General features: G+C 37.5%; 1 protein-coding gene across 1 annotated transcript in view; it reads right to left on the reverse strand.

The window, feature by feature from the left end:
• RNFT1 (ring finger protein, transmembrane 1) overlaps positions 1-12,461 on the reverse strand; it is a 142,155-nt gene extending 129,694 nt beyond the window's left edge. Inside the window, exon 1 of the mRNA XM_053707339.1 lies at positions 12,250-12,461. Within this exon, the coding sequence (XP_053563314.1) occupies positions 12,250-12,275 (26 nt within the window). The 5' untranslated portion in view covers positions 12,276-12,461. The remainder of the gene's footprint in view (positions 1-12,249) is intronic.
• Between the last annotated feature and the right edge of the window lie 280 nt (positions 12,462-12,741).

Here is a 12,741-nt window from a genome sequence, read left to right on the forward strand (position 1 = left end):
CAATTATTGTGTTGCAGGTTACTAACACACCCTCTATTCTACCAATAATATGGCATAAGGCGTGTCAATTGAACGTCACAATATATTATAACCTATTAGAACAAGTTTCCTACTATGATGTTTTAAAATGGGCATTGTGTAATGCCGTAATCTTAACTGCGGGTATTACTAGTATCTATTAGATGCTGATTGGCCCTCAAGTGATGACACTCGCTAGTGGGTGTGGTATGTCATTGAATATTAATTGATGTATAGAATGTGTCAACTGAGATATACTATACCCATTGGTTAATATGGTTAGTGGCAATATTCTATCAAGGGCATCAGTCTTATCATAACTCTAAAATGCTCACACGATTATCATCTACTCTATTTATTTAAAAAAACTCCTTTTTTATGAGCATAATAAACTAACGTGAACAGTGAACCAAATTATATAATAAAATTATATATATATATGCGTGATAAAAAGTGATGAACGATAATGTATACTGGATGCTATCAATTCTAGACCATAACAATATACAGTACACACCATTGTCAAATTTGCCCATAAATAAAATGGCAAAACTGGGGGCGAACCTGGTGCCCATGGCCATCCCTTTTTTTTTTTTTTTTTTTTTCTAATTTATATTTTTATTGAGGTTTCAAAAGTAATATATTACAACAAGGTTATAGTCTAGTCATGAACAAACGCAATTGACATCATATAAACAGTATTATCCGAATAGCATAATAATTAAGAGTTCAAACTATAGATCTCTAGCATAAAATTCTCAGAGACAGTGATAATATTCATCAGTCTAACGGACATACCTGTAGCAAAATAGCAAGCTAAAGCAATCAATGGCTAACCTCATATTCAAAGATGAAACCTCTTTTTTGTTTAGGGGGTATAGGGAAAGAAAATCAGTGGGCCAAAGCCACTCGCATAAGGGGAAAGAAGGGTATATGCTGTAATAAAATTTCTAGTTGAGCTAGTGAGTATACCATGACATACATGGAGGGGGTGTTAAATCTGCATAGGTAAATTAGAGGGTTAACATGTAACCGTAAAGGGGTGGACGGTAGGAAATAGGGAGTCTGCCACAAGTAGTTACGAAAGAGGGTGGGGTAAACCTAGGTATATCAGGTAGTCATGCTGGCAAAAATATATATATATATGTGAAATGGGGGTAACTAGGGTTCAGAGGTAACACAGGATCAGATGTAGATATAATTTACAATAGTGGAGTAGGACTGATCTAGTGCCAATATCCAATAAAATTCAGCTGACAGTATGGCTCATTAAACACCTTTTAAGTATGACATAACATCTCAAGCCCCCTACATAACAGCATCTATCCCCATCTACACATTAGACTAGAAGAAAACATCAATAAATCATAAACACCCAAAGTGACAAAGCTGTTTCCCTAATATGGGTTTGCAAGTAAAGTAAGTGCAAAAGTTATTCTGTTACTGTCCAAGTAGAGTCAGAGCTGGGGCTGTGTAGGGAATTATGCAACGGGGTAGAGAGCGTCCACGTGGGTAATGAACTGAACACTTTAGGCTCAATAGTGGAAAACTAAATATACACAGGACCCCACATAGGTAGGAAGGGATCGAAATAACACATATGTACAGAGAGACATGGAGATGGGCGTGCTGCAAATGAAAACAAAAATACCCACTACTCCATTCCGGTGAGAAAGTCTTTATAATTAGCCTATGCCTCTTCTAGGAGGCTGATCCGTATCGAGCCATTTATAAATGAAAGGGTTAGCCAGACTGCTTGGTGTCAGAAACTTCGGTAACCCTGTGTAGGACAAAGCATTGAATAAGGGTAAGTGTGAGCCCTGTGTGACTGCAATCTCTGCGCTGCTCTTTCTGCTAGATCGCCAACTGTAGCACCCCATCTGGTTCGCAGAGACAAACAGCTTTCCTGGGACTCTGTTTCTTCTCCGGGAGCTAGGCGTTCTTTTCCGGTAAATGGGTGAGGGAGATTTAGCGATGTCTTCTGGCTGGCAGTCCTGGGAGTAAGAAGTATCTCTGGTGTCACAGATATTCGCAGAGCTGTTAGTAGGTCGGATGGATGCTCTTTAGCTTCTCCTCTATGCCAGAACTCCGCAGGTCACTGTTTGCTGAGGCAAGTAAATTAGTAATGGCTCCGTTCTGAGGTGCTATATGCGATCGCGTAAGGCAGTCCGCCCGCTCCTCTATTTCCAGGCAGGGTTTAGAAATGCATGCGGGCTTTGATGGGAGGTGCCGCTTACTAAGGTTAAGGGTCTCCTGCTGGGTATCTATATCCGTCTCTGTCGCCATTTTGGATATCTCAAGGGCTTTCTTACCGCAGGCTATTTGTAAAGTGTAGTGCAGATCATCAAAGTTGCGTTGCATCTGCAGTTCCAGTGCTTCCAGCATCAGCTGTATCTGCCGGTGGAAATCCCCCTCCATATCAAGGATATGAAAGTTGTAGAAATAGTTAGGCTTTTCACTAGCGTGATATTGCTTTACCCGGGTGTTAACAACCCGGGGGGGGGATGGTTGAAATATGAAAACGATATGAGGCCGCAGCCGACACTTTTTTGAGGCTCAAAAAGAAATATTTCAATATCAGATAGTTCCCCAGTTGTTTCTCTGTCAGAGTCACAAATTCTAAAAAAGTTTGGCTGGGTAGAGCAGAGATAAATCGACAGATTATGAGGTTATAGGGAGAGCTTCTCAAATGTGCGACTCTTCATGGCTGCAGCTAGGACACGCCCCCCCATGGCCATCCCTTTGATCTGCAAATAAAAATCATCCGAAAATTGGTAACAATTGTGTGATAATATAAACAATATTAAATCTACTATAAAATTTTGTTGGATAGATGGAAGATAAAAGATCAAAGGGACGGCCATGGGCATCAGGTTCACCCCCAGCTTTGCCAATTTATTTATGGGCAAATTTGAAGAAAAATACATCTATCACTCGAACTGGAGGGCAAACCTGGTGTTCTATGGCCACTACATAGATGATTTGATATTCATATGGGAAGGGCCTTTATCAACGGCCCAGGCCTTTGTAGATAACCTAAATTTAAATGATATGGATATAACTTTCACGTCAAATATCCAGAAAGAAATAATTGAATTTCTCGATATATATTTAGAATGGGGCTCAGAGGAGAGTTTGTTACCATCAACATTCTTCAAAAGTGTTGATAGTAATTACTTTATAATTGGAAAAAATTACCATTTAAATGGGTGGAAAACAAATATACCTTATAAACAGTTTAGACGTATCAGAAGAAATTGTGGCAATATAGAATTATATGATATTCTATCAAAAACCTTAATAAATAGATTAAAAGAAAAAGGTTATCCTACAAATCTAATTATGGATGGATATATTAAAGCCAGAAATGTAGATAGAGTGTCTATATTACATCAAGCCCCTAAAGTTAAGTCTAACTGACAGCAAAATATGTCATCTAATCCAGCTTTTATAACTCAGTATAACTCTGGTCATAAAACAATTAGGGAGACATTGATTAAACATTGGCCCATTGTATTAAAAGGACCCTTACTTAAAAGGAAATCTTGAACGTAATCCCAAAATGGTATTTAGGCGAGCACCTACTTTGAAGCAAAAATTGGCCCCTAGCAAAATAGTTGTTTCCAAAAGAAATACGCGTAATGTATTACCCTTGAAAAATACAAATTTTAAGAAACCAGGAGCATTTAAATGCAATAAAAGGAGATGTCTGATGTGCCAATCTGTTACCCATGGTACTAATTCGATCACCAGTCACACCACAGGGGAGACTTTAGAAATTAAAAGTCTCAGACTGTGGTACTGATTATATGATATATGTTCTCACATGTGAATGTGGACTGCAATATTTAGGATGTACTTGTAGGAAGATAATAACTAGATGGAGTGAGCATAAGAGGAATTTAAAGAATGGCTCACTGAAACACAGCGTTTCTAGACACAGTGTTCGACAACATAGAAAACATAATACTTTTGTTATAACTCCTTTGGAAACTATATCATGTTTGTATAGGGGCAATAGATATACTCGCTTACACCAGATCCATCGATTCCAGTCACTGTTTACCTCTGGATTAAACAAAGTCATCAATTTAGCGGCCTTTTGAATTTTAGGTCTATTGGCATGTAATATAAGAAGATCCCATGTAACTATTGTCGTTAAGGTACTCCTAGAGGTAACTTTGTTTGTCATTTGTATCTAGATTATTAAGAGAGTATACATAACATTCTGAATATAATTACCCCTAGTTAGACATATATCTAAAGAATCATTCTTTATCACTATTCAATAGCTACAATTATAGTCACTAGACCCACGTTTATATAGAATAATTTATTTGGTTGTGATTTGGAATCGATATTATACATCGCATACATTCTTCTCTATGGGTATTGGTTTAGGTATATGGTTATTATTATAGTTATTAATTTAGCTTTGATCATATCACATTATAGTATTTATTCACCCCACGTCACTATTTTTTAGTAATATTATTTATACATGTGACATATTATATTATTATAGACACAATTATTATCACATTTGGCTCTTGTAATACAGCACATTAATAGAATGCATTTCAACACTTACAGTTAGAATACTGTTCAAGGAATATATTACACTACACCTCATAGATGGGGCTCAATTAATGCTCCTGATGGGATATTGACAATGGTGTGTACTGTATGTTGTTATGGTCTAGAATTGATAGCATCCAGTATACATTATCGTTCATCACTTTTTATCACGCATATATATATAATTTTTTTATTATCTAATTTGGCTCACTGTTCACGTTAGTTTATTATGCTCATAAAAAAGGATTTTTTTTTTAATAAATAGAGTAGATGATAATCGTGTGAGCATTTTAGAGTTATGATAACACTGATGCCCTTGATAGAATATCGCCACTAACCATATTAACCAATGGGTATAGTATATCTCAGTTGACACATTATATACATCAATTAATATTCAATGACATACCACACCCACTAGCGAGTGTCATCACTCGAGGACCAATCAGCATCTAATAGATACTAGTTCCGCAGTTAAGATTACGGCATTACACAACGCCCCTTTTAAAACGTCATAGTAAGAAACTAGTTCTAATAGGTTACAATATATTGTGACGTTCAATTGATACGCCTTATGCCATATTATTGGTAGAATAGAGGGTCTTTTAGTAACCTGCAACACAATAATTGGTCTAATATCGTCAACAAGAATCACTCACATTTGGGAAGTCATAATCGCCAGCACTTATACAAATGCACTATTCTAGCCTTAGGGAAATTATCCTATATAAATCGGCCATATAATAATTTCTAACATTAACTATAACTCTCATTTTTTGCACATATTAAGTGTACAAGTGAAATTTGATACAATCGGTGTATACTATAAGGATTATGAAAAAGATTGTAAGTAAGTAGTATATAGGGTTCCATAAGGGAATCATAAATTCCTTCTAACATACTTCCATTAGGCTATTAATTTTTTTTTGTGAGATTTAGGGAGAGAAGTTATGAGAGATATGATGTACCCTCATATAATACCGTAAATTCATCTAAATCACACATTGACCTATCAGAGGATAAGAAATGGTTCTTGTGAAAATAAATATTTATGCATCATTGTTGTTATGTATAGATTATAATATGAAGTGGAACATCATCATTGTAATTGTTGTTTGAAATGCAGGTTTGTTATGTATACTGCTGCGGTTTTTACTGTTTTTATTTTTTTATTGTTATTGTTTTTAAATATTTGACTTGTTTGCCTTGTATCCACTCTATACTACAAGTCTTACATTTTTTGTTAATTGATTAATTAGAATGGATATGTTTTTATACGCCCATTGTAGGAGTATTCTAGCTCATGATTGGCTAGGTTTTAGTTTAAATAAATGGTCAGTTGGAAGGTGTATTATGCCTGATGAAACAGCCCATGCTGGGGCTGAGAAACGCGTTGCAGAGTCTGTAAACTTTGATTGTTACTGTTTTACAATTTGTTTTTAATAAACTAACTTGTTATACAAGCTCTGGTTTCACCTTCTTGAGCAGTGAATATTGCTGCTACTGACCTACTAATCACACTGAATGTGGCAGGATCCCCCTGCATCCATCATCCTGCGCCTGGAGAGGGTTAGCTGGTACACCCCAAGCTACCAGCCTGTATCTACCAGTACATAAGTGTACTCGGGCTAAATGCGAGTATCCATTTGGCTTACTTAATCGGATTGATACTATATTATTAAACTGATACACACATGAGGCGCCCCTCTTTTCTCCTGTTTCTTTCATAGTCGCTCCCGGATTAATCTGCGAGGAGGAGAGCAGCCTTTATCTTATGTGTCTTATTGCCTGAGCCGGATCATTGCATCACTTTGGATACATTGTATCTTTCTAATAAGACTTTCCACTGGGACTTCCACACCTATTGCCATATGAATATATGGTTTGCTTTACATGTCATATTAACATCTGTTACATGTTTTAAAATCATTTCTTTTAATCATATGTTATATGATTTTACTTTTGTACACTATATTATAGAGCGCCCCCTTATTGATCTTTGTGTATATTCACTGCATAAAAATAGAAGTTAAAATACCGGCATTTTAATGCATCATTTTTTGTACAAATTTCTAATTACCTATTATTTTTTGTTTAATCATTTTAAGCCTCAGCCTGCCATCTTGGATTAATGATTGACATTGAAGGCTCGCTCTTGTCAACCAATAATTCAATCTCCCCCGGGGGACCAAACCACTTTTGACAACGTCACGCATCCGTAATGCGCTTGCGTTGAAAGATGTTATAACAATGAGCTCTGACACGCGTTAACATTTCGCGCATGCGCTATTTCACTTTTTTTGGACTTAGTCATTGATTACACAACTTTTCTAGCGCTTGGTAAATATCAGTCGTACTTGCGCTCTGTTAATAATAATAATAATACAATGCGTTCGTAAGCAGAACATAGCAAAGTTCTGATATAAAGTAAAGAATATGCGATTTAGCAATATAGATAATTTAATGTTTTAAACGCTGCAATTTTTTTTTTTTTTTTTTTGCTGTTACATCTTTGGAATCATTAATAGTTTCAATATAATACTCAGGTTTATTTAGTGTGAAATTAGTGCAAAGAAATGAAACTGCTATTTATCAATGTACATATTATATTGTACCAACAAAAAAATAACTTTAGTATAACTATTATTATCATCGATATGATGATTTCATTTATAAAAGACTTTAGGGTGATAAAAAAATATTGTTATTTATTTATGTAGTTTAAACATGTTATGGAACATAAAATTTGATGCCCAAATCTAAGACGATAATTATAAGTAAATAAAATTTACAGTAAAGACCGTTTACGTTTTTTTTATTTTGCTTATAAAATTATCTATATATATTTATAAAAAGTTTGAAGATAATAAGGGACATAATAATTGAGGCACTAATTAAACTTCATACTTACAAGTAAATATAGTTGAAATTCTAGTAGTTTCAATACAACGTAGGGACGATGTAATGCTGCTGTACTGTATTATTGTACTGTACTGTTATTATTATCGATTATTTGTAGATTGCCAACAGATTCCGCAGCGCTATTAACAAAGGCGGAGTACAACAAAACAATTATAGGGATCAAATGGGTAGAGGGCCCTGCCAAGAGTTGCACTGTTGAAGTCAGCTCTTGAGAAGGTGATCAACAAACAGCTGGACTCTTAGGCTTACATGCTAAGGGGGTTCAGGGGATAGCAATGGAGGAGAGGAACTGGTATAAAGAAAGGTTAGCGTAGGTTGTATGCATCCCTGAACAGTAGAGTCTTTAGGGAGCACTTGAAGCTTTTAAAACTAGAAGAGAGTTTTGTGGAGCGAGGCAGAGAGTTCCACAAGATGGGAGCCAGTCTGGAGAAGTCCTGTAAACGGGAGTGTGATCAGGTGACAAGAGAGAAGGAGAGTAGGAGGTCGTGAGCAGAGCGAAGGGGACGGGAGGGAGAGTATCTGGAGACAAGGTCTGAGATATAGGGGGGAGCAGTGCAGTTGAGGGCTTTGTATGTCAAAATGAGAATTTTGTGTTTGATCCTAGAGGCAAAAGGAAGCCAGTGAAGAGATTGGCAGAGAGGTGCAGCAGATGAAGAGCGACGTGTAAGGAAGATGAGTCTGGCAGAGGCATTCATTATGGATTGTAAAGGAGCTAGGCGGTAGGTGGGGAGACCAGAGAGGACAGAGTTGCAGTAATCGAGGCGGGAGAGAATGAGAGAGTGGATTAAAATCTTAGTTGTGTCTTGTGTAAGGAAGTGTCTAATTTTAGAGATGTTTTTAAAGTGGAAGCGGCAGGCTTTAGCCAAAGACTGAATGCGAGGAGTGAAAGAAAGATCTGAGTCAAATGTGACCCAGAGACATCGGGCATGCGGGGTAGGGGTAATGATGGAGTTGTCGACAGTTATAGAGAGATTGGGGGTGGAGAGTTTAGAAGAAGGGGGGAAAATAAGGAGCTCAGTTTTGGAGAGATTTAGCTTGAGGTAGTGAGAGGACATCCAGTTGGAGATGTGAGAAAGACAGTTAGTGACACGGGTTAGCAAGGAAGGAGAAAGGTCTGGTGCAGAGAAGTAGATTTGGGTGTCATCGGCATACAAATTATATTGTAAACCGTGGGACTTTATTAGGGAACCTAGTGATGACGTGTAGATTGAGAAGAGAAGGGGACCAAGGACAGAGCCTTGCGGTACTCCGACAGAAAGTGGTGACGGGGCAGAGGAGGCCCCAGAGAAGGCTACACTAAAAGGTATGGTTTGACAGGTAGGAAGAGAGCCACGAGAGGGCTATGTCACATATGCTGAAGGATTGGAGGGTTTGGAGCAAGAGAGGGTGGTTAAAAGTGTCAAAGGCTGCGGACAGATCAAGCAGGATAAGCAGAGAGAAGTGGCCTTTTGATTTTGCTGTAAGTAGGTCGTTGGTAACCTTAAAAATTGCTGTCTCTGTGGAGTGATGGGGACGAAATCCAGATTGCAATGGGTCAAGGAGGGAGTTTATTGTAAGGAAATGGGATAGGCGTGCATAAGCTAGTTTTTCGAGAAGCTTTGATGCAAGAGGGAGGAGGGAAACAGGGTGGTAGTTGGATGGGGAGGTAGGATCAAGGGAAGGTTTTTTGAGGATAGGTGTGACCAGTGCATGTTTCAGCGATGAGGGAAATATACCGGTGCTGAGGGAAGAGGTTGAAAGTGTGTGTGAGTATAGGGGTAAGAGTGGCAGAGAGGGAGGGGAGTAGCTGTGAGGGGATAGGGTCAAGGGGACAGGTAGTGAGGTGAGAGCGCAGTATAAGTGCCGAAACTTCTTCCTCAGTAACAGGGGAGAATGAGCTAAGTTTAAGGTTATGTGGGTTGTGGTTGATTGAGAGCATTTGAGGGGGTGAGAGAATGGAATTATGTTGAGAGCTGATTTCACTTCTGATGGAGTCGATTTTGTTATTGAAGTGGTTGGCAAAGTCTTGAGCTGACAGAGAAGTTGTATTAGGAGGTGGGGGAGGGCGGAGAAGAGTATTGAAAGTGGAGAACAAACGTTTTGGGTTTGAAGAAAGATTAGAGATAAGAGTAGAGAAATAGTGTTGCTTATGGAAATTAAGGGCCGAGTAGTAGGAGTTCAAGATAAATTTGTATTCTGTATTCCATGATAGTATTCAGTGAATACTATGCTGCTAGTCATCGGCATCGACGTGTAACGCATGCGCTGTGGATCTCAAAGCCGGGAGCTCATATTGCCTCTACGTAAACAGCGGGTGGGACCGCTGTATACGTAAGAGTGAAAAAAAAATCAGGAAGCTGCGGGTGGGAGGAGCTGGTAACTAAAACGGAGCAAATTAGGTAATATAAATATAATATTTATTTTACTTTTTTTTTTTTTAAATAAAGTGGCAGTTTAATTTATAAACTAATAAGCAATATTGACATACGTTCAAAGAGGAGAAAATTGACATTCACTTTAAATTACCAATAAATGGACATTCAACTGCTGTGCACAACTACAAAAGCATAATAAACTACTCACTAATGTTATTGCATTTCATTCTGTTCCTGTAGCGCTTTTCAAATCAGTATCCCTGTTTTAATAGCTTAAAAGGTGCCAGATACTGAAGCTTCACCTATTCATACTGGGCACTGCCATCACGGAGCTCAGGTATTATAAGTAATAGTAGCCACTTTTTTACAACTGTATCATTTGCATGGAGTTAGAGTGAATGATTCATCCTATGAGCTTTAAATTTTTTACACAGTTTAACAGTTACACAAAATATATTTTAAAAAAAATCACTCTGTATTATTATAGAGCAATGCAGCAGCTGCAAAATGTACAGCTCATGCTTTGTATCATGCACCCTAACCTGAAGCACTTTATATAGTTGTCAAAAAGTTGACACCCTCATTGGTATGTAAATGCAACTGCTTCTGCAACAGGCTGTGAAAATACCTGAGCTCCAAGATGGCGGCACCCTGTATGAAGAGGCGGAGCTTCAGGAACAAGATGAAATACAATAACATAGTGAGTAGTTACTATTCTTTTGCAGTTGTGCTCAGCAATGTCCAATTAAGTACAATAGAATAGCATAAACAACTGGTCCATAATAAAAAGGGAACACAATAGCATTTAGTCTGAATTTTAAAATGAGCAGGAGATTTTTTTCTAACAAGTTTCAAAATGTACTTCAATTTCCCAGCCCCCTGTATCATGACAAGTAGGAGTTGGTGCCCAAGAAAGTGTGCATATAAAAAGGACTGAGCATAGTTTTATAATGAAAGTAAATTGAAAAATCTTTTAAAACTTAATGAAGTCATTGAGATATAGGGCAGCCTGCAGAGGCTTAGAAACAGGCAAACTTAGAGGTTATAAAGTATATTAATATAACAATGTTGGTTATGCAAAATTGGGGAATGGGTAGTAAAGGCGCTATCTTTTCAAAAAATAAAAATAAAGTAAACTGTCCCTTTAAAGGGATATAAAACAGTGTTTTATTGTAATAAAAAACTAATAAAGCAGTGGGTTATACTCAAAAGTCATTGTGATGGGTAATATTCAGCATTTTAAAAGGATTTTACCTTTTATTTATTTTATTTGTTTACTTTACTTCACTTGTGTAGGGTCCATAATTTTCTGTCACAGCGCTATATGTGGCCTGGGGGTCACTACAGGAAGGCAAGGTAGCAGTTTTTCCTTTGAAGTGTTGCTAGGAGACCTCTAATCTAGATGCAATCAGTTTACTGCCCATGTTCAGTAGAGGACTTTTGCTACAAAAAATAATGTGACAATAGAACCTAATCTCTGCTCTGTTATCTAGCTGTATGCAGTGGCTACCCTGAGACTTTCTAGGTATTAATTTATGGTCGAATATATCTCTCTACTTAAGCGCCAACTACACCTATGTGCCCGGATAAAGGTGAAACCTAGCCTCTGTTTATTGGCGCCTGGGAATTCCTTTGACTTGTCCCTTTAATTTAGCAAGAAAAGGTGTTTGCAGATTTTTAACACAATCTGTTTCTTTTTATGTTTACTTGGATCTAACATATGTTTTTTCTTCTTCTAAAGGAGCGATGTTTGATATAATTTAATTAAATGTTAGTTTTGCCCCATTATACACGGAAATAAGGTGCTTACATTTACTTACACAATGACACGTCGAGTTGCCAGATGTCCAGTATTTATCAGGACAGTCCAGTTTAGTCCTCAAAGCAATGTCTTCCTTATGAATATATAAATGTATGACCATATGGGATTCCCTACAAATTATGATCTTGTTATGATCTTGTCCATCTAACTGGACAGGACAATAGCACAAACTAAAGGTTTTAGTAATTCTTTGGAATAGGTCCGCACAGCAATAGAGGAAATAAACACAGCTTTATTCTCTTCTCACCAAAGACTCCCCAGCATATTTGAAGTTATGAAGTGAATGTTCAACAACTACAAAAATATTTTAAAATATACGAATTATATATACACTTTACTTACAATGATATCAATGCTATATCTGATTAGCTATGTAAATATGTTTGGATGTTAAAAGTAAACACTCAGAAGCATTCTTACAATAATTCATTAAACAAAATAGTTAAAACAGTAAGTTGGCACCTTTGAAAATGTATAACTAGGATGTGACATTCCAGTGAAATGATGCGGAAATTAATATTCACAACATAGATCTTTTCACATATTGACACTCACCTCTCATAATGTGATCGATACTTCATGGTGGGTTCAGTCGCAATAAGTGCCCATTTCTCCCCCGGGGTTTAACGCTGACAGACACGGAAAATGTCAGCTCAGCAAAACGGGCTCTAAGGTCAGAGGTTACCGAGCAGCAATACACAACACACACTTAGATTACGTGTACTGACGTGCCGAAACATTCTCCGACGGATACGTCAACATAAAAGAGGCGGGACCTGAAGCTACTTACTCTACAATGCTCTGAGTATGAAACCCGCAGTTGAGGCGCAGGGGCACGTCGTAAGTTAGCAGGCAACTGGAGCCGTAAGTGCGTCGTTGCCAAGTGCAGATGTGGTAAGCGTCGCACGGCCCCTAGCAACGAAATAGGTGACAGGCAGCAGGTGAGAAGTGGGTAAATGGAACATTTCATTAAAAAAAATAGATAGTGAGCGTTATTAAACAGTGAACATGCAGATGTGTATGTAAAGATTTTACTTGTGGTCATTT

This window comes from Bombina bombina, chromosome 3 (genome assembly GCF_027579735.1).
Source record: "Bombina bombina isolate aBomBom1 chromosome 3, aBomBom1.pri, whole genome shotgun sequence".
Taxonomy (NCBI): domain Eukaryota; kingdom Metazoa; phylum Chordata; class Amphibia; order Anura; family Bombinatoridae; genus Bombina; species Bombina bombina.